Genomic DNA, 22893 nt, shown 5'->3' on the forward strand with positions numbered 1-22893 from the left:
AACAATATTTAAAAAAATGCAATAACTGCTGGATTAAAATATGGTCCCTGTTTGAAGAAAACCACCACTTCCCCTCAAATTATAATGGGAGAAAGGGGGGGGGGGGGGGGGGGGGGGATTCTGGCTATGACAGGAAGGTCCGACAGGAAGTCTGTTTAACACCCTGAGTGGGGGGGGGGGGGGGGGGTCAGGTTTTCTTGGGACAGCAACTAAAAAAACTGCAGTGCACTGTCATTGAGTTTAGTACTTTAGTTTGTGTGCTTCTGAATGTTCACTGCGTTTGTGAAGGCACTTTCCTGTTTTCCATGAGCACAAGGCTGCTGCCATTACTAAGAGTCCTTCGAGAATATGCTTTTCCAATAAACGCCTGGAGTGTACGACTTGTCCTGTCAGTCTTGCTAATTGTGTATTAGTTGTGAAGAAATGCGTGCTTTTTAGTCGCTATCATTGAAGGGATAATGTTGGACGATTTGGCTGCAAGTAAAGCTGCCTAAAAAAAAAAGTTATTTTAATGTGACATGATCGCTGATACAGTGATTTATGCAAATAAATTGATGACCAGAAACTGATGTCTTGTGCTGTTTTTAATGCAAACAAAAGAGAAAAAAGAAACCTATACAATGTGGTAATGGTTTGAGCACTTTGATCAAGTCAACTGAACTTAAGAAAAAGTGAACATTTGAATTTCTAAGTGTTTAAATGGAAGAGAAACAGCTGTGCTGGCATGATAGATTGTGAAGATAACAGCATCAGGTTTCTGTGGTCTGAGTGTCAGAGCTGTAGTCCACTCTTTCAAAGAGCAGGATGGTTTCACAGTGCATGGTCTGGGGGAAGAGGTCAACAGCCATAGCTCTCACTGGACGGAAAGGGGCTCCTCGCACACGGTTAGAAACAGCTCTGCAGAGACTTCAAGACATAAATATACATTTTAGAATAAAGTTAATTGGGAATATTTTATATTTTCAGTAGAAAGTCAACCTTAATTTACAATTTTTTTATTATTTTTTTATTTTTATTTACCAAGGTTTGTCTTTTATCAAAATATAGTTAGCCTCTGATTTCTCTCATATTTAACATTTTCACTCAAACCACCACCATTCTGATATGTAATTCCCATCAAAATGCAATCAATTCACAATAGTTTGGATGTTGCTATCCTGAATTTGATGTGTAAATCATTGTTCACTTGAAACAGAAAATAATGAACTTACTCAATAAAATTGTTCATAGCTGCTTTGGCATTGCAGGCGACGTAGATGAGTCTCTTCAGATGCTCTGCTCTTCTAATTGCTAGAATAACTTTGGAATCTGGTAAGAGTGAGAATTTGAGCAGAGAACTTAAAAACAACACCATGGCTACAAGTCAAAAGTTACGTCTGGGAGTACTGTACATACGTAGCCCTGCTCTCGGAGGATCAACGATTGCTGTGACATTGGGGGACACAACAGCTTTAAGAACAGTGGGGAACACATCTTCTGCCTTTCCACAGTGGAATTCCACATTGGTCAACCCTGAAAATGTACATTTGAAGTGTGAGTATATCATGGGAGATGGAGAGAGAAAAACAAGGCAACGATAATGCCATTCTGGCCTACCATTAGCTTCAGCATTTGCCTTAGCATCTTCTACTGCCTCCTGGCACAACTCTATGCCAATGACCTTCTTCACTCTCTGTTAACACACAGAATTGTTTTAGTTGTTGCTCTGTTCATTACTCATATTTGCGTGTATTTTTAGAAGCAAACGCCGCACCTTTGCCAGCGAGATGCCGATGGTTCCTGTTCCACAGCACACATCCAGCACAGTGCTGTCCTGGTCCAGCTGTACCCATTCACCCACAGCTGAGTACAGAACCTCAGCAGCAGGGGTGTTCGTCTGCCAGTATCAACAATAATAATGTAATGTAGGACACTTAAACTGAAGGTCAGTATTATTATCCTGTACCTAATATTCTGAATCACATACACAAGCTGCCTGATGCCTTATCAAGAATCATAGTATTCATTTGAGAAATGATATAACAGTCAATTTGTCAGAAGGTTCACCTGAAAGAATGAGTGTGGAGAGATACGGAATTTTAGTCCGAGAAGCTCTTCGTGAATCCATTCTTCTCCAGTCACGTGTTCACATGGCAGGTCCTCTGTACCCGCAGATGTCCTGGGTTGACACAGATTAATAAAAGAATGTGTAAAGTCATCTAAAATCTAAATTCATTTCATTTAGGGTTTTTGGGTCTTACCTTTGTCCCATTCTCACAAAATACAATGAAGTGATGGCACTTTCTTTTCCTTCTCCTTCAGTAAAATACTGACGCATATTTCGTTTTAGTTCCTCAATTTCTTCTTCTTGGAGTTTCTAGGTTGTTTAAACAAATATTTCATGCAGCAGTAACAATAGTTCCACCTTTTGTAAAATACATAACCAACATTTAAAGTGGACACACAAAAATAACCACTTAATAAATCTCTTACCTGTGGATTGAAGAAAACAATGGCCAAGGTTTGCTTTATCCTGCTTGTTCGGACTGTTAGCTGCCGCCAATGACCCTCATAAGTCTCTGGACTGTATACTGCATATGGAGTTGTCCTGTTCAGAATATCAATACAAAATCATTTAATAAATACATACAGTCAGGTCCATAAATATTGGGACATCGACACAATTCTAACATTTTTGGCTCTATACACCACCACAATGGATTTCAAATGAAACGAACAAGATGTGCTTTAACTGCAGACTGTCAGCTTTAATTTGAGGGTATTTACATCCAAATCAGGTGAACGGTGTAGGAATTACAACAGTTTGCATATGTGCCTCCCACTTGTTAAGGGACCAAAAGTAATGGGACAATAATAATCATAAGTCAAACTTTCACTTTTTAATACTTGGTTGCAAATCCTTTGCAGTCAATTACAGCCTGAAGTCTGGAACGCATAGACAACACCAGACGCTGGGTTTCATCCCTGGTGATGCTCTGCCAGGCCTGTACTGCAACCGTCTTCAGTTGCTGCTTGTTCTTGGGGCATTTTCCCTTCAGTTTTGTCTTCAGCAAGTGAAATGCATGCTCAATCGGATTCAGGTCAGGTGATTGACTTGGCCATTGCATAACAGTCCACTTCTTTCCCTTCAAAAACTCTTTGGTTGCTTTTGCAGTATGCTTTGGGTCATTGTCCATCTGCACTGTGAAGCGCCGTCCAGTGAGTTCTGAAGCATTTGGCTGAATATGAGCAGATAATATTGGCCGAAACACTTCAGAATTCATCCTGCTGCTTTTGTCAACAGTCACATCATCAATAAATACAAGAGAACCAGTTCCACAGGCAGCCATACATGCCCACGCCATGAGACTACCACCACCATGCTTCACTGATGAGGTGGTATGCTTAGGATCATGAGCAGTTCCTTTCCTTCTCCATACTCTTCTCTTCCCATCACTCTGGTACAAGTTGATCTTGGTCTCATCTGTCCATAGGATGTTGTTCCAGAACTGTGAAGGCTTTTTTAGATGTCGTTTGGCAAACTCTAATCTGGCCTTCCTGTTTTTGAGGCTCACCAATGGTTTACATCTTGTGGTGAACCCCCTGTATTCACTCTGGTGAAGTCTTCTCTTGATTGTTGACTTTGACACACATACACCTACCTCCTGGAGAGTGTTCTTGATCTGGCCAACTGTTGTGAAGGGTGTTTTCTTCACCAGGGAAAGAATTCTTCGGTCATCCACCACAGCTGTTTTCCGTGGTCTTCTGGTGTTGCTGAGCTCACCGGTGCGTTCCTTCTTTTTAAGAATGTTCCAAACAGTTGTTTTGGCCACGCCTAATGTTTTTGCTATCTCTCTGATGGGTTTGTTTTGTTTTTTCAGCCTAATGGTGGCTTGCTTCACTGATAGTGACAGCTCTTTGGATCTCATCTTGACAGTTGACAGCAACAGATTCCAAATGCAAATAGCACACTTGAAATGAACTCTGGACCTTTTATCTGCTCATTGTAATTGGGATAATGAGGGAATAACACACACCTGGCCATGGAACAGCTGAGAAGCCAATTGTCCCATTACTTTTGGTCCCTTAACAAGTGGGAGGCACATATGCAAACTGTTGTAATTCCTACACCGTTCACCTGATTTGGATGGAAATACCCTCAAATTAAAGCTGACAGTCTGCAGTTAAAGCACATCTTGTTCGTTTCATTTGAAATCCATTGTGGTGGTGTATAGAGCCAAAAATGTTAGCATTGTGTCGATGTCCCAATATTTATGGACCTGACTGTATACAATGGCTGATGGGTAATGCAGACATACACTAAAACTCATTTGTAATATGGTTAGATTTGGATGCACAGTAGGCATAATCAACAGTGAACAACAGAATTATTTAATTTACCTGATGAACTGCTGGAAGCCCTGCACGACCCTCTTGGCCTCAGAAGACACATGGGTGGTTTCTGATGGACTCACTACTGCACAGGTTCCTCCTTTATACTTACCTAAACGAAAGCCCACTGTCTTATCCTCTCCATCTGCTCCCACTCCGATCACAAACTCACACTTATTCCTGTACTCCGTCTGCAAGGACAAATTCCTTATTAGACAATGACAAATCACATTCAATCATACTATTTCCACAGACTGTAATAAACAAACCATGTGTCATGCATCTGTTTAATCCCCAAAATGTTCATTCAACCCTTTACATACTTTATGATATTTATTTTGTGAGTTAAAGTGTGACTGTGATTAGAATAATTTATGTGAGCAGTGAGCACAGATGATTTACCTGCACAGGTGATGGTCGTATGGCCTCGAGTGGGCAGCACATTTTGTTGTACTTCTCTTTTTGAACAAACAACCAGGGAAGCATAGCTTTGTTGTTGTTGCCAATTTCTCTGAGAACAAGCATCAAGAAGGCTGGTTATATTGAAGGAAATCTTTACTGACCAGCTTTACTATAAGAAGCTCATGTATGAACTATATATGTGATAGTGATAGTGACGTGGCCAAGTATGGTTACCCATACTCAGAATTTGTGCCCTGCATTTAACCCATCCAAAGTGCACACACACAGCAGTGAACACACCCGGAGCAGTGACCAGCCATTTATGCTGCGGCGCCCAGGGAGCATTTGGGGGTTCGGTGCCTTGCTCAAGGGTACCTCAGTCGTGGTATTGAGGGTGGAGAGAGTGCTTGTTATTCAGCCCCCCCCCGGCAATTCCTGCCGGACCTGAGACTCAAATGCAACCTTTAGGTTACGAGTCCGACTCTCTAACCATTAGGCCACGACTTCCCATATGTGACAATGTCATGTAATTGATCTATTTTTGCAATTTATAAAAATAACATCTGGAAGCCATACGCATGTCACCAGACCCATCAGAAAATACCTGGTCAGTTTCTGGAGAACGCCTTCAACTTCTTTCTCTTTCCTTTTCAGCTGTTCTTCATAAGGCACGTTCCACAAGGGTGTCACAGCATTGGCAATCTGGACATTGAGAGGCTCTTCTTCATCCTCCTCTCCCTCCTGGCTACCGGCTGCACGTTTTGCACCAGGCTGTCCACCTTCCCCTTCCTCCTCTTGTTTCCTCTTCTTGAGGATGGGATCGGCTTTGGGCTTGGCCAGCCGAACACTCAGCACTTTACTCTTCCACTGCATGCCATGCACTGCCTTCATGGCCTTGTCCCTTTCCTCCTGGTTCTTAAAAGTGACAAAGGCAAACATCTGCTTGCTAAACAGCTTGATTTTGTGAGGATTGATCCCATGCTTGTTGAGGAACTTCTTCAGGTCGTTAAAACCAATGTACTTGGGCAAGTTTTGAATCTCAACTTTAAAGATCTCCGAGGTGAAGAGATCTCCTTTGATGTAACGGTACACACCACCTGCTGCACCCTCTCCTTCTGCTTCTGTTGCTGGTGGATTCTCTTGGTTTTTCTCTTCTCTTATGTCATCTGGTTCTTTCTCTGTGCTGGGTAATGAACCAGCTGGATCAGTCTTGTCAACAGCAACATCTGTCATTTTGTCCTGCATCAAAGGCCAAAGGAACGTATTATTAGATGTAAATATATATATATATATATAATCTTAATTTTCAGTAAATCAGTTTCAGCGGTGTTCTACAGTGTTTCATGGTGTAATTGTGTAAATCTACTTTAATAATTAATTTCCCACAGACCAGGACTATTAAAAAACAAATGTAACAGAGACCAGTTACAGCATCTACGATCCCTAATACATATGCATGTACAATTAAGCTAAAAAAAAAAGTGAATTGACATTCAATTAATGGATACTACACAAGGCTCAAATAAAAAAAACTGACTATATTTTTAAGACAAATAAAATTGCAAGCGAAGCTATTTCTGATATATCTTTAGACCGTCTGAACAAACCTACAATGTCAAATATCCTCGTTATTCAGTGTTCTTCACTATCTATGAAACATTAAGGAGCTCTAAATGCACTGTGCGGTTATGCGTGCATGCAAGCTGCCATCTTTACAAACACGTGTCAAAAGCAGTGTTTTGTGGGAACGCCAGTTAAGGTCTATTCCTCTATTTAGTAAAATCTAGTTGTAAGACTAATAGTTTTAAATATACTAAAATTTAGACCGCAAATATTATTCAAAATTATTTGCATCTAAACGTTTAATTTTATTTAATTCGAGCGCAATGTTTAATTTTATCTAACGCGAAAGAGATAGGACTTTTATTTTGAAGTGTTACTCAACTGGCGAAGAAAGTGCAGTCTTTACTCTGACGGAGACGGACAGAGAAGTTTTGGCTGCTGGAAAGGTTCGTGTTCGGAAGAGAGAGAGAGAGAAGGACGAATGACTAACAACTAACAAGTGCTGTTAAACATTACGTGATTGTCTGTAAAATTATCACCGGGGAATGAACTGACAGATTACTGAATGAGAGGCCAAGCATCTTCGACAGTAATTTAGCTGTCTAGCTCGCTGCTATCTGATACGAAGACAGAGGAAAATTACCGAGGAAAGTCGCGTTTATTCAAACTCGGACTTTAACCAGGGATGGACGACCCAACAGGACTGGAGATTTGGGTTTGATTAGAATAACGACTAACAACAGGGTTTTCAGTGGTCAGATGTGGCAGCTGGAGACGGGAGACGTGTCACTGATAAAGCGGCTGGAGTTAAGAGTTGATATCCAGCCATCGGTCCATTCACCTCGGTCCGCCCCTCAGGGGGAGTCCATTCAGCCTCTAACCCGGACCTGTAGGATTTTATCTACCCTATACTTCACCGCCCGGTGAAGTTAACACTTCTTAACCCCACTCTGGTGTGGAAAGACGTGTTTTGTCAAGATGGGCTCATTGTTTCGGAGTGAGGAGATGTGTCTGGCCCAGCTCTTTCTGCAGTCCGGATCCGCTTACGACTGCATCAGTGAACTCGGCGAACTCGGGCTGGTGGAGTTCAGAGACGTAAGTGTCAGTAATGTGTGTTTATGTTTATTTCTTGTGCTCTAGGTTTTCGTGGACCACCCACACATTGTCTACATCTTTAACTGACGTCGTTCATTTGTTGAAATAAAATAAGTGTTTGCATTAATATTTAGCCAATGTTCTTTACTCTCATTATTAAGTCATGAACAAACATGGTTTTATACATACATTTAATGTATAAAAAAAGATAGAAATTTATTATTATCGTTATTATTATTTCCAAATTAACATTATTACATGAAAGTACCATACTATAAAAAATAAGTTAATTGTATTGAATTTATTAGTATATAATATTTTGAATATGTGTAGAATATTCCAGTCATCCTGGATCTGTTTTGATATACATTTTCTTTCTCTCTCTCTTTTTTCCAGCTTAACCCAAGTGTGAACTCTTTTCAGCGGAAGTTTGTCAATGAAATCAAGAGATGTGAAGAGATGGAGAGGATTCTGGGTAAAAACTTAAACTTATTAGATAAATTATTTAATAAGGGTATACTTCAAAATGATGAGTCTCAATACTTTCTGATCACAAAGCATGTTCATGGTGGTTGAGTTATAACCAAAGACAGTAGTAGTACTAATAGGAAATGTGTTAAGCAAAAGATAAGATTTTATTTTTCTTTAAAATATTTGTGAATGAGCGATGGAGAGGACCATTAGGTTATTTACTTTTTTATAGAGTTTATAAACAGTGCATTCAAGTTAATTCAGTAAAATGTGATTTAAGATTATGTAATGGCGCTTGATCAGTGCACAGAAACAGACATTGAAGATGATTAAAATCCCCCAAAGTAAATCAACAAAATGAACTCAAAGTGGACTTGTATAACAGGATATCTTCTGAGGGAAATCAAAAAAGAAGACATCCCACTGCCAGAAGAGGAGGTGAACCCAGCTGCACCATTACCCAAACATGTGATGGTCATAATGGTGAGATCAGTTCATTTGTTTAACTCTTGTGATTAGTTGGTCTTTCAGACACATTCAAATGTCTTTTCGGTTCTGTTTTCTCACAGCCAATTGCCTAGCTTCTGTTTTCTTTCTTTTATGGCTGCTTGGCTCAATTCAAGACATTTTGTTAAATGTCAATCATAGCTGTGCTATAAAAATAACTTTTTACAAAATTTTAAGTTTGAAAATGTCAGTTTATAGAATGTTTGTCATTCAAAATGTAAATATAAAATATTTGCTTATTGAACTTTTTTTCTGGATATTCATCAGTTGGTCATGCCTTCATTTAATCATTTTATCGCATGTATTGGATGCCATTTAATCAGTTGAAATCCCTTTTTGCAGTTCCCTGCTAGATCAGCATCAGTTATCAGCTTGCACTGCTTACAATATTGATATATGGCTGCTGATATTTAGTTATTACCGATTCCTGTGTGTTTTGTTTAGGAGCAGCTTCAGAGACTGGAACTGGAGCTGAGCGAGGTCACCAGGAACAAGGAGAAACTCCAGAAGAACCTTCTGGAACTGACTGAGTACACGCATATGCTGCGCATCACACGCAACTTTGTGCACCGCAGTGCAGAGGTAGGTCATGTGGCTTCCTGTCAAATGTATGGAACATTTGTTAGAGCGGTTCTTGTTTGAGCAAAAGAAACATGAAATGTCTGATTGGTGGAAAGATTTACCCTGCTTTTGTCTTTAATTATATCACTAATATTGTTAAGCAAACTAGGGCTGCACAATATATTGCATGCGATTGTCATGCGCATCTCGTCAGTAAAGCCGGTTCCGTGATTAGTGGTAAATCTCCCATCACCTGTTTTCAAATGGAGCGGCATTTAATACACAGCCGTAGTTCACTGACAAGCTACGCGATATAACGTTCAATATAATTGTCGGTGAACTACAGCTCTGTGTATTAAATGCCGCTCCATTTGTAAACAGGTGATGGAGGTTTATTAATAATCACAGAACCGGCTTTACTGACGAGATGCGCATGACAATCGCATGCAATATATTGTGCAGCTCTAAAGCAAACAGCTCTTTATAAATCAAATATCTTTTAAAACTTTTGAAAAGCAGTTTGGCTTTTGTTTCTCTGTGTCTCTTGATGTCTTTGGTACTCAAAACTTTCCGGTGTAATTGAAAGCAATTCATCACCAGAGAAAAGGACTGTGGGAATCACGCAGGTGATTTGGAGTCACCTGATTTTCACTGACTGCCAGAACTTTGCGAGGAGCCAGCAGTGACTTTGCAAATAGGCTTAGCACTTGACTTCTTCTTTTTGATCACCGAAGCGTTGTGTGAATCTAATCTTTTGCTGGGTTTTTGCTTGTGTATGAGCAGAGGGAGCCGTCACAGGTCCAGTATGAAGAGTTTCCCTTCCTAGAGAAAGAACCTATGATGGACTACACCAGCATGCAGAGGCTTGGAGCCAAGCTTGGGTGAATATAAAGCTGAAAGTATACTGCTCTTGCCCATGTCTTGCTGTGGCTCACCAGCAGTTAATGTGACAGAATTTTCATCATCACAGTTTCCTGTTGCACACCTTCCATGTTTTTCTTTTGCAATAATCTTTTTATCTAACATCCTGTTTCTTGTATGCATGTTTAAAACCACACAAAACCTGTGTTTTTTAAAGTTCATGTTAATGTTGTAAAGTGGACCTAATAATCTTCTTGTCCCTCCTGCACAGGTTCATTTCTGGGCTCATCCAGAGCGTAAAAATCGAGGCGTTTGAGCGAATGCTCTGGAGAGTCTGTAAGGGCTACACCATCCTCAGCTACTCTGAGGTAGATGGGCTTCTGGAGGACCCTGATACGGTGGGACTAGTTGGCATCTCCAACATAGTTTGATTTTATATGTTGTTTTTGGTTACAAAAATGTATAGTTAAATCTTTTTTCTTTTTTTTTTTTCTTTTTTTTTAACCATTTGTTTCTTTTTATGTGGTCAGTTTGATCTAAGCCCTTACTGGATGGATGCTGGATGCTTGATTCAATTAAAAATAATAATAATAATAAAATGGGAATATCTAAGTCTTTTAAGATGTTCTCTGCCTGGTTTGTCAGGGGGAGCCAACCAGGAGTGTGGTGTTTCTCATCTCCTACTGGGGAGATCAGATTGGACAGAAAGTTAAGAAGATTTGTGACTGGTAACTTAGCTCTTAAATCAACTTCCTGCATTCTGGTTAACCACCAACGTGCTGATTGCGTACCTGTATCAAGATTCAAGAGATTCAAGATTTTTATTTGTCACATACACAATTATACAGAGTATAACCAGCAGTGAAATGTAGGTCAGGTCCGCTCCAAGGACAGTGCAATTGTATAGACAAATATTAAGAAAAAAATAAGATAAAAAAATATATATATAAATGTGCAGGTCAGTATGTTGTTGACATAAATAGTAATATAACAGGAATGTGCAAACGGGGAGCTGCTCCTTTTTCAGAAAGATTATAAATAGCTTGTTCCCTGTTACATGTAGGGGAAGCTTCATGGTTTCATTTCTTGATCTATTTTAATTCTTCCAGAGCATTTTTGTTCTTAAGAGAAAGTAGAAGTGCTGTAGTTTTGAAAATATTGTTTTTATTTTCATAGCTACCACTGTCACCTGTACCCATACCCCAACAGTAATGAGGAGAGGACAGATGTGGTGGAGGGGCTCCGCACACGCATTCAGGACTTGCACACGGTGAGTCCAGATGAGCTCGGTTTTACCTTTGTTACAGTTTATGACACGCACACTTTTTCTTGCTTTGACTGTGTGTAACATGATGAGGGTGTAAGTGTGATCTCACTAGTGATTAGTCATTTACTCTGGCTGTTTTTTTACCTTTATCTTAGTTACTAATAAGCTCAGCTTAATCTTAATTAAAGATAAAAAATAAAAAAAACATTCATGTTTAATTGTACTTTAAACGTCTGGAAACTGACTGATGAAATCGGGGACATTAGAGGTTGACTCAAAGCAGCTTTGATGCACAAACTGTTCAAGCATTCTGTATAACCACAGTTTTGTCCTCACCAGGAAAGGCCGTAAGACACACCAGACGTTAAACTGGCCTAGAAACTGTAACTTGACATTGTTAAATTCAGCAGCTAATTGCAATAAAGATTTTATTGCTTGTTTTCAATAAAAGTTTAATAAAATTCACACAAACATGATCTCACTTGTTAGTTCAGAGAAACAAAATGTGTCTTTTCTTAACTGAATAAAAAGTGCTAATTTAATGTTGCAATAGTGCTTGAGTAAAATGCAATTACTCGAAATAACACGTAAAACACAGGAATTATAGTAATGAAATGCGTGAAGGTTTGTGGAGTTTTGTGTCATGCACAGTAATAAATGGTGGGCTGCAATCAGGGTTTGATTGTGCTCTCTCTGTCTTTAGCAGTGGATGGTACTTCAGAAACTCCAACCAAAAGAGCAGAAATTGTACATAATAGAATCTATATTAGAATTATTTGGATTTAGTGTTGTCACTAATCTTTCCTGACCAGTTCTAGACAGCCATGCAGTGGAGGAATGTAGGGTGGCAGGTTAGGTTTGAGGGCATTTAAGTTTGCTTGTGACTGCTCTGTAAAAGAGAGAAAGAAAATTGTGTTAGTGGCCCAACTCAGCACATGATGTTCACGAGGTCTAGGCTGTGGACAAATTTCTCATAGACTACAGGCACCAATAAATTATTTGTTGATACTTTGTTCTCACTCACTGTTCCTCTCAAAACCTATGAAAAGAGCTCAATCATTAATGAAAAGTAAATTGGGTTGTTTCTGTGCCTGGAAAATATTCCTTGATTGATTGAAGAGTTGTTTGCTGAAGAGCACAGCAAAATGCTTTTACTGCATGCTCATCTGAGAACACAGTTCAGAAACCAGGTTGACCTGGGGGGAAAATACACGTTTATCTTACAAGTTCTCCATACAGGCTAAAATATTCATTTTCTGCTGTAACTATGACAAAAAGCTTGTTTTCAAAATCTTATCCACACAAACTGAGAAATATATTACATTAATTTTGTGATTCCAGAAATTTCGTATACTGTATATTCTTCAATAAAGCATTTAATTAATACTATTACAGAGCTTTACATTTAATAAGTAAATAAATATATGAAGCCCTCTGGTTGAACATGGTTTAGCTTGACATAGTTTTGAACATGCTCTTGAAACCATTGTTTCTTCGCAGGTTCTTCACCGGACTGAGGATTACCTGAAGCAGGTGTTGATCAAGGCCTCAGAGTCTGTGTACGTTTGGGTGATCCAGGTTAAGAAAATGAAGGCCATATATCACATCCTTAATCTCTGCAGTTTTGATGTCACAAACAAGTGCCTCATAGCTGAGGTGTGGTGTCCCGTAAATGATCTGCCCGCTCTTCGGAGAGCTCTAGAGGATGGATCGGTGAGTACTTGACATTATTTCGAAGGCGCACTAATTCAGATACATCTGCTTGCTAATTGTGCACATATCTCTTAAAGGGATAGTTCACCCCCCCCAAAAAATTGTCATTAATTAGTCAACCTCACGTTGTTCCAAACCTGTAAGACCTTCATTCATCTTCAGAACACAAATTAAGATATTTTTGATGAAATCCGAGAATTTTCTGGCCCCGCATAGACAGCAATGCAACAGACACATTCAAGGCCCAGAAAGTTAGTAAGGACATTGATAAAATGGTCTGTCCCATCAGTGGTTCAACTGTAATTTTACAAAGCTACGAGAATACTTTTTTGCGAAAAGAAGAAAAATGATGCCTTTATTCAACAATTTCTTATCTTCCGTGCCAGTCTTCGATGCACAAATTGTCATTTTTGGGTGAACTATAATTTAACTGTTGTTTTGTTCCTTCAGAGTAAGAATGGAGCCTCAGTTCCCTCATTTGTCAATCGTATCCCAAGCAATGACACTCCACCAACCCTCATACGCATCAACAAGTTTACCTCAGGCTTTCAGAATATAGTGGATGCCTACGGTGTAAACGGCTACAGAGAGGTCAACCCAGGTGAGAGGATAGCGATAGTATTAACATGAAAATTGACTTCATGTTTGCAGCTTTAACATGCTTGGCTGCTTGGATAAGATGTGTAATCTTCCTTCTTTATCACACCTTCTTGCAGCTCCATATACAATCATTACCTTTCCCTTCCTGTTTGCTGTGATGTTTGGAGACCTCGGGCACGGCATCATCATGGCGCTGTTTGCTCTGTGGATGGTTCTGTATGAGAATGACCGCAAACTGAAGAAAACCAGAAATGAGGTACGTGCAGTTTGCTGTTATGAAAGTGTTAATTTTCTTCTGAAATTCATTTAGACTTGGCTGTTAAAGGTTATTTAGTATAGTATTAGTTTACTGTTTTTGTTCATTTTGTTATAGTTTGATTAACATTGTTGTTTTTTTTTTATTGTTTTTTTTTAGATCTGGAACATTTTTTTCGAGGGCCGTTACATCATCCTGTTGATGGGTATATTTTCAGTCTACACTGGATTAATATACAATGACTGCTTCTCCAAATCACTCAACCTGTTTGGCTCGGGGTGGAACGTCAGCGCTATGTTTGTGCCAGGAGTCTGGAGGTGAGTGTCCAAAGCACTAAATATTGTGTATGGCATCCTTTATTTAAGCAACAAAATGTACTATACAGTATGTAGTGTGCAAAATATGTTTTAAAATGCAGTATTCTAATTTTTTTTTTTAATGGATCTACAGCTATGGAAAAAATTCTCAGGAAAAAAGTTCTCTCAAAGAGTTTGAGTAAAATATTGATATTTGTTTTATTCTATAAAGGTGTGATAACATTTCATCCAAATGTCCAAGAGAATTACATTTTAATAAGAAATGTTTTCATTTGTTGTGATTGAAAATCAGGGTTGTTCCACCAAATATTGATTTCTTAGCTCTTCTAGAGTTAAAACATTGGTATTGTGAAGATATCTGAAAATATGGCATCTTTTTTGTTATTTTGACCAACTGTCATTTCATGCCCTAAATGACATTTTATTTTTATTTAAAATTTGAAAGTCATTTTATCAGTAGTTTACAGAATAAAGCAAAAATTGTTTTACTCAAATGCATACCTATAAATTGCAAATTCAGAGAAACAGAATTTTCAGTGGTCTCTTAATTTTTTCCATAGCTGTGTTTAACAAATATTTTGAAATGTAGGTACAACCTTCCCTGTTTCCATAGAGATGAAATCAAGGCTTTACTAAAGCACATTTAATTTATCAGCTCTTTGTATAGCCAGTTTTTATCCTGGCAGTTGACTCCGAGTTCACACATAAGGGGAGGGCAATTCTAAAGGTCACTGCACGCTGAGTCCAGAATTTTCGTCTGAAATTTTTGCACGTTAAAAAATAAATACGACCTTGCGTTATGTCAATCACGTTTACACACTGCCTCCGAAACTTTCGTCTGTCATAAAAAAATTCGGATCAGGCTTGATTTTCTGTGTTTTTGGATACAAAAGGATGAGGAATACAAATAAACTGAAAAATGCACGCGAAAATTTCGGACTCCGTGTGCAATGACCTTAATAATGACTGTCTCATGATACTATGTTTGAAGAGGTTTATTCAATATACACCAACATTCAGGAGGTGCACATTAAAGTGACAGTAAAGACGTTTATAAATTGTAGTAATATTTAACAATATTACTGTTTTTATTGTGTTTTTGATCAAACAAATGCAACCTTGGTGAGTTGCAGTGTAATTCCTGTAATCAGACAGCTGATGAATCCGTAAATTATTTATTTACATAAACATTTACAACCCAGACTAAAATGCTGATGGAAAAATTTGTGGAGATTATGCAGATGATCATCTCAATTTCATTTATTACCTCACCGTAGGGAGCAACAGCAGGCACAGAGATTTCTCATGTACAGTGTGTGGCTCTAATGTGATCTTCATTTTCTCTTTCTCCCAAGTCCAAACACACTCCACTCGAATAGCTTCCTTGCACTGGATCCAAATGTCACAGGAGTCTTTAAAGGGGCCTATCCTCTGGGCATTGACCCGGTAGGTCTCTGACTTCATTTTATTACTGTTATCAACTGAAACAAATGACCTTACTATCACACCACCATAAAACAAGTAACAGTGGGTGAAAGGTTCCATGGGTGAATGACAAGCTATGATTTTTTTTTTATCGCTATAAAATATTTAATTATTTTTAAAATTAAGTTTAAAAAAATACAAAATATATTTAAAAAAAATTATTTGCACTCTGTAGATCTGGAACCTGGCGTCAAACCGTCTCACCTTCCTGAACTCCTATAAGATGAAGATGTCTGTGATCATAGGAATAATCCACATGACTTTTGGAATCGTCCTTGGCGTTTTCAATCACCTGTGAGACGTTTTAAAAGATATTTTCGATAGATCCATTTCAAATGTATGACTTTGATCCTTCTAATACTTCGTATGTTCATCTGTTCAGACACTTCAGACGGACATTCAATTTGTACCTGATATTTATTCCTGAGCTGCTCTTCCTGCTCTGCCTCTTCGGCTATCTGGTCTTCATGATCATTTATAAGTGGCTGTTTTTCACAGTCAGAGACTCTCAGACAGCTCCCAGCATTCTCATCCACTTTATCAACATGTTCCTGATGCAGGGGGACTCCAGTCAACCCCTCTACCCAGGACAGGTGGGACTGAAAGAACCGTACTTGCACCCATTCCACTTTACATGCACCTCAGTGTTTGTTTACATGTATTTTTCCTCTTTCCCACAGGCTGGGTTTCAGGTGTTCCTGCTGATTGTGGCTGTGCTCTCTGTGCCTGTGTTACTCTTGGGCAAACCTCTCTACCTCTACTGGCAACACAAGGGCAGAGACCACTTGAGCATGTACCGGGTGAGGATCCTTGTTTTGTTTGTGTGTGTTCTGCAGTTGGCTGAAGGCCGTTGGCTGATTTTTCTCTGCCTCTCTCTGTAGGGTTATCAGCGTGTGCGGCGGAGCAGTGAGGAGGAGCTCTCTCTCATGCATGCTCATGATATGGAGGAGGGCACCAGTCTGGACAGCCACTCCTCCAGCTCTGACAGCCAATCAGAGGAGGTAAGACGTTCAGAATAGGGGTGGGGGATATACCGGTAGTCATGATTAACCGGTAGAAATTTGTCAACCAGTAGAGATTTTGGAGATCTTTATGCACTCACATCAAGTTACGGTGCACTGTGGTCATGAAATGTATCGTTTGCACACATTTTTAAGCATTGAGGTTTAAAAACAAGTGATTTTAAGCTGTTTAAATGCAAACAACAGCATTATATATGCGTGCGCTGTCTATGAGACTGTTCTGAGCATGGTCTGCATTAGAGATCGACCGATATATCGATTTCCCGATATTTTTCCCGATATTTAAGCATTTTTCCATAATCGAATATCGGTTTTGTAATATCGGATTCCCCGATAAACACCGCCATCTTGTGGACGTTTTCAGAATTGCGCGCAAGATCGCAATTGCAGCGCATCTGAGGGGAGACGAGACATGCAGGTACTTGATTTGCTGTAGTTAGTAAACTATTTAATATTGCAGGCATTAATGCACAAATTAGATGTATTACATAAATGCCTGATATATAGTTTAAATGCAACTTGGCTCTAAGAAATATGATAAATAAGATACTCTGTCAAGCCCTGTCCCTATAAAGATAGGCTATAACTTTGCCTGAAATAACACAGCCATGAATTAGCACATGGTGGAAATAAAAGCGCTGAATTTAATTCTCTCTGTGGTCTATTAGTCTCGTGAAGTCGGAGTCACATAGATAATCCGTCAAGTCCTCTCCCAATAAAGACGTAACTTTGCATGAATTAAATAATACAGCCATGAATGATTGCATGTTGGAAAGAAAAGCATTGAATGTAATTCTCTCTCTGTTGTCTATATGCTCATCATTAGTCTCGTGAAGCCGCTTTCATATTGCAGTTCACTCAGCGGGTTGATGCTCAGGAAATGCTCCAGCTCGGACACCGCATGTAACTTTTAACAAGATTCACTTTTTTGAAGCACCCTAAATTGTATTAACACTTACTATATAACCATCATTTCGTTTATAAACATCTAAATTAATACAACTCTATGGAAATTAATTATTTATTATCTCCGCGATCGATCGCAGTTTGAGTAGCCTATAGTTCTGTGTAAAGGCATATAAACCGCGCTGTCAGCAGCATAATTTAGAGCATGCCAGTTGAGAAATGCAATAAAATACAATGCTTGTTATATTCCAATATTCCAGAGAATATTATTCCGTGAATTAACATTATCCAGTGAATTATTCTTCACTCTTTATCCTATTAAACAGCTTATAAACCTACTAAAACTGTAGTTAAAAATGAAGTTGATATGACTCCTTTCCTTTATTTTCTCCATTTGAAAACATTAGACTTTCTATGTTCATTTTGCTTACTGCTAATATTAGTGTTGCTGCTAAAGCTTTTTATAAATAAAATGTTTTTTATTGTTGTAATACGAAGATTAAATTGAACATGACAGGGCTCTAGACTGCGACCAAAATGGTAATTGTTTGCGAGTTAAAATTTGACGTGGTCGCATTTGTACGAGTGCCAGGTCTGCGCTGCTCCAAAGCGTCTGCTTCATACAGCGCGCGCTGCCAGCCGCAGCACATTATAGCAGGAGTCAGATTTCACTGATCATGTGAAGAGAGGTGCTTTCACCACGAGCGCTTAGTGGGTAGAGCCTGGTTTATACTCTCCGCGTCAGCACGAGCGTGAAGGTGCGCGTCGCGGATGGAGCGCAACGGATGGATTTGTTTCAAACTAAAGTAAAAGACCGCTTCTTAAACCAGAGAAGGTGAACGTGGTGTATTCTTGTAGAAAAAACATGCAAGTCCTGTCAGCTACAGCCAGTTTAGTTTTACTTTTCTTTTTGTTTTCGTTTTGAGAAGCTTGTTATCTTTGCTGTTTACCTCAGGTTATGCTATGGAGGCTTTCCTTAATTAAAAAAAAAAATATATATTAATATTTATTTGCTTCCTTAGAGTTTGCTAAACATTCTGTAATATACTAGGTACTGTATATAGTACAGCATGTGGTGTGTCCTATGCCATGCCTCGTCTTATTCGTTTTTGTTGATAAATGTTATGTAAGAGTTTGTCATTGTCAACTTACTGTTTTATTGTTGTTGCGCTTTTTAATTAAGAATAACAATGAATCCATCTTTTGTTTTAGTCTTAAAAAGTTAAAGGTGTATAGATATAAGCAAAACAGACAATGATCTTTTCTTGTAAAATGTGACACCAAGATCGCAAATTTGAAAGTAAAAAGCGCACGAAAAAAGGAATTCCTGTTCACAAAATTTAAATCACAAATAATACAGATGAAAAAGAACGAGTTGAATGTTGAAAACTTTCGTTACCATATAACAATAAACTATGATAAAAGTTCATCAGCATGCATTGATTAATCAAATGTTGTAGCAAAAACAAAAAACAAATTGCAACCAAATTATGTGCTCGTGCGCAAAAGTGAGATCAGTGGGAAGAATGAGTCTAGAGCCCTGCGTGAAAGACTGCTAATTCTCAAAACATTTTTTGTTAAGATGACTGAAAGGAGGAAAAACCAAAGTGAAGTATGGACTTACTTCACGCAGTCATTTATTTATTTTATAACAGTAAATAAATATCGGTTCTGCATATCGGTTATCGGGCACATAGACATGCAAATAATTGGTATCGGTATCGGTTATAAAAAATCAATATCGGTCGATCACTAGTCTGCATGAATCCTACATTAATCTGCTGCACATAGAGCATGTGAGTATATTTGTTGCTTTATTGGCCTTGTGTGGTTACATGCACATACTTGTATGTATGAAAATGCCTGTCTTTGCAAGTATTCTCATCAACACAGTAATTTAGGTCTTAAGTGAAAGTGAACAGCTGATAGAAAATAGGTGTAACAGTATATGTGACCCTGGACCACAAAAGTGGTCACAAGTGTCGATTTTTCGAAATTGAGATTATACATCATCTGAAAGCTGAATAAATAAGCTTTCCATTGATGTATGGTTGTTAGGATCGGACAATATTTGGCTGAGATACAACTTGAATCTGAGGGTGCAAAAAAATCAAAATACTGAGAAAATTGCCTTTAAATTTGTCCAAATTAAGTTCCTAGCAATGCATATTACTAATCAAAAATGAAGTTTTAATATATTTATGGTAGGAAATTTACAAAGTATCTTCATGGAACATGATCTTTACTTGATATCCTAATGATTTTTGACATGAAAGAAAAATCGATCATTTTGACCCATACAGTGCATTTTTGGCTATTGCTACAAATATACCCCAGCGACTTAAGACTGGTTTTGTGGTCCAGGGTTACATATTGGATCTGTGTAGCTCTTAAAGTGAAAGTAGTCTAATATTCCTGCTGTCTGTCATTCATGTTAATCAAACAAGAGAGAAAATCTCTCACTGCTCTTGACTAAATCACTTTTGTAAATTAATACGAAATTTAATTTACACAGTGATTAATTTATACAATGTATTTAGCATTTATTTATTGTAGTTTTTTTGTCCTGTTGCTTGAAATTAGTTGCTTATCTTCAGTGAGCTTGAGTTTTTCCTTTTTAAAGCTTGAATGAGTTTTTCTGTGATATTGACACAGGTGACAAGATTTATGAAAATACTATGGTATCAAACAAAAATAACATATTAAAAGCACAAATATTGTTATCGTTATATAAAATTACTCATATTGTGATATAAGATTGTTAATATTGCGCACTCCTAATTTAAAACTAATTCCGTGCATCGTTTGGTGTGAATACACTACTTTCCCTATGAGCCTAACAAAGTTTCCTCTCTTCCACAGTTTGATTTTGCTGATGCCTTCCTCCATCAGTCCATCCACACTATAGAGTACTGCCTGGGCTGCATCTCTAACACTGCCTCTTACCTCCGTCTGTGGGCTCTCAGCCTGGCACATGCCCGTGAGTAACATACCCTTCAGTGTAGTGCTGGGCAATATAAAATAATAATACCGTTTACAAAACAGAAATCAAAGGTCTTCATTAAAACCTGCCAAAATAAAAGTTTGTTTAATAATATTAGTATTGAACAATAGAAAGTTATTTTTAAAGTAATTATGATAATAATGGCAATAATTATACGGACAGCATAATTTTTAAGGAATATCACAATTCATTTGATTACGTTTTAAAATATCAACTAAATAGTTTGTTTATAAATTTATTTGATTACCACAGTTTTTCATAGTCAATTTGTATTTAACGTTACAATGTTTTTTTTTCTAATCCTGTCAGTAAAATAAGCCACTATAAACCTATACAAAGGTCCAAGCATGCAAAGACTAAAATACAGTGATATACCTTGAAACCAAATTCTTAAAAATACCGTAATCCAATTTTTTTTGTAATACTGCCCAGCACTACTTGAATGACTATTGTTTTTTAAAATAATCTGTTTCAAATAAAATAAAATGCGTGTTAATAAAAAATTTGAAATGAGCCGCTTTTTCAGAATTACAGCAGAAATACTGGGTGAAATGTTTAGCCTATATAGCACCTGTAATTGATTGTTTTGGACAATTAGAGGCCTTTAATTGCTTTTAAAAATGGCTTGATTTAAAATTAAGGACTGCTGAACATGTTTTGTTGTGGTCCAGAGCTCTCTGAAGTGTTGTGGGCGATGGTGATGCGGGTCGGTCTGCGTGTGGACACCAGTGTGGGCGTTGTGTTCTTGGTGCCTGTTTTTGGTCTGTTTGCTGTACTCACTGTGTCCATCCTGCTGGTGATGGAGGGACTTTCAGCCTTCCTTCATGCTCTCAGACTCCACTGGTCAGTACAGTCCTCAAACATACACGGTATATATTCACACACAGTACGAATTTATACTGAATGGTTCAAACTGAAATCATCTCTCTCTCCTCAGGGTGGAGTTTCAGAATAAGTTCTATAGCGGCGCTGGCGTCAAGTTTGTACCATTTGCCTTCTCTCTCTTGCACACCAGCTTTGAAAACGAGGGGTTGTTGTGAACTGCGGCACGTTAAACACCAGACCAGAGCAGATCTGTGAGCTTCATTTTAACATTTACATGTTGCACTACATGCCAAAGTGGTCCAACCAAATACTTTTTATATGGAGACACACCAGATCAGCATTGACGATACTGAGCCACATCAGATCAGTTTGGGACATGCAACTGTAACACAAACACGCTGAGATAAAGCAACAGCTCTGGACTGTAAGTAGGACTCGAGTGCTTTTTTTGTGTGTTGAATGTATTAGCTCTTCACAAAAGTGCTGTTTGTGAATATAATTTTTCTATCATGCTTGTTGGCAGTGCAGAGATGGTCGACTCTCTGTAGCTGAGCACATTCCATGAGTGATTTTAAGGTTGAACTTTTTTGTTTATTTGCTGTCGATTTAACTGCTTGTTTAAATTCCAGCATGTTCATCCTCCACAGAGTTGCAACACGAGTATGGCACATGTAGTTCATTCATAGTGTTGAATGGTACTGTGCTTAGCAGATGTAACACAATCAGTAGTTCATACATTTGGGCACCGTATTTGTCAGATGTGGGCAACAAGATGCTCAGAAAGGGCAACAATGACTTGCCTAATTGTTGCTCCAAATTTGAGCAACGTTAGCCCAAATGTGTTCATTCTTCATGTTGATTAGCCCATATCTCATTTCTGTGGGGCTGTATAGATGGAGCTTTACAAGGCTCTGGTTGTTTCAAATCCTGCTGCAGCTGATCTTCTTTCTGTTTGAAAAATCTCCTCAAGAACCTCTACTGGAGGCTCAGATATTTCTAAGTGCCTAACATTCTGAATGTATTCGGATGGGTGGGTGGTGGATTGAATTTTTCAGATGAAGTCATTTAGAACTTAATTTAATGAAAAATGCATTGTATCGTTCTGTTGCTGTTCAGGGGGAAACTCTCAAAGTCATTTATTTTTAATTCTATCATAAATGGAGATGTTTTTAGTGATTTTTAATTTGCAGATCTGTTCAGTTACTCTGTTCTGCTTCTTCAGAATGGTCCTTTTTTAAACTCTTGAATTTAATGTGAGATTTTGGTGTGTGGATTGTGAGCCACTGAAGTCATTCCAGGTTTTTTTATTTTTTTTATTTATTAACAGTACTTACTTTGATTTCTATCTATGGTTTGACGAGTCTGCATCATTTAGGTAATTTACATTCCACATTTTGCATATGAGCTCTGTATTAATATTACACCATACAATCAAACCTGTGAAGCTGGGGTAATAAAATTGATTAAATGACTCTTTATCATTGGCATTTTTGTGCAAAGGCTTTAATAGTGTCACTAAAAAGAGCTTCCATTTGTAAGTTAATTATTTATTTTCTGAAATTGTCACAATTTTTACTTAATTCTAATTGATTTCACAAACAACTGATCTAGTTGTTTTATTTTTTAGAACATCCGTCCTTCAGTGGTAAGGTGGTTTTCTCTATAGC

The 22893-nt window shown here is 38.2% G+C and overlaps 2 protein-coding genes across 2 annotated transcripts; one reads left to right on the forward strand and one right to left on the reverse strand.

Moving 5' to 3' along the window:
- Window positions 1-567: 567 nt before the first annotated feature.
- LOC306871540 (tRNA (uracil-5-)-methyltransferase homolog A-like) lies at window positions 568-6500 on the reverse strand. The gene is made up of 12 exons (XM_079419557.1): window positions 6385-6500; window positions 5378-6012; window positions 4774-4882; window positions 4381-4562; window positions 2473-2587; window positions 2241-2356; window positions 2047-2158; window positions 1754-1876; window positions 1597-1672; window positions 1396-1512; window positions 1212-1308; window positions 568-906 (listed from the first exon to the last, which is right to left on the reverse strand). Exons 2-12 carry the CDS (start codon window positions 6004-6006, stop codon window positions 750-752), a joined length of 1833 nt encoding a protein of 610 aa, XP_079275683.1. The 5' UTR covers window positions 6007-6012; window positions 6385-6500; the 3' UTR covers window positions 568-749.
- Window positions 6501-6725: 225 nt separating this feature from the next.
- atp6v0a2b (ATPase H+ transporting V0 subunit a2b) lies at window positions 6726-22711 on the forward strand. The gene is made up of 20 exons (XM_079419562.1): window positions 6726-7431; window positions 7828-7906; window positions 8288-8385; window positions 8854-8991; window positions 9754-9851; window positions 10103-10229; window positions 10477-10559; window positions 11008-11101; window positions 12599-12811; window positions 13262-13412; window positions 13528-13667; window positions 13827-13984; window positions 15340-15430; window positions 15645-15763; window positions 15852-16062; window positions 16150-16269; window positions 16351-16470; window positions 20260-20377; window positions 21073-21244; window positions 21339-22711. The coding sequence occupies exons 1-20, from the start codon at window positions 7315-7317 to the stop codon at window positions 21439-21441; spliced, it is 2550 nt and encodes an 849-aa protein (XP_079275688.1). The 5' UTR covers window positions 6726-7314; the 3' UTR covers window positions 21442-22711.
- The last annotated feature ends 182 nt before the right edge of the window (window positions 22712-22893 follow it).

Source organism: Barbus barbus (assembly GCF_936440315.1).
Source record: "Barbus barbus genome assembly, chromosome: 6".
In the NCBI taxonomy this organism is placed as follows: Eukaryota; Metazoa; Chordata; class Actinopteri; order Cypriniformes; family Cyprinidae; genus Barbus; species Barbus barbus.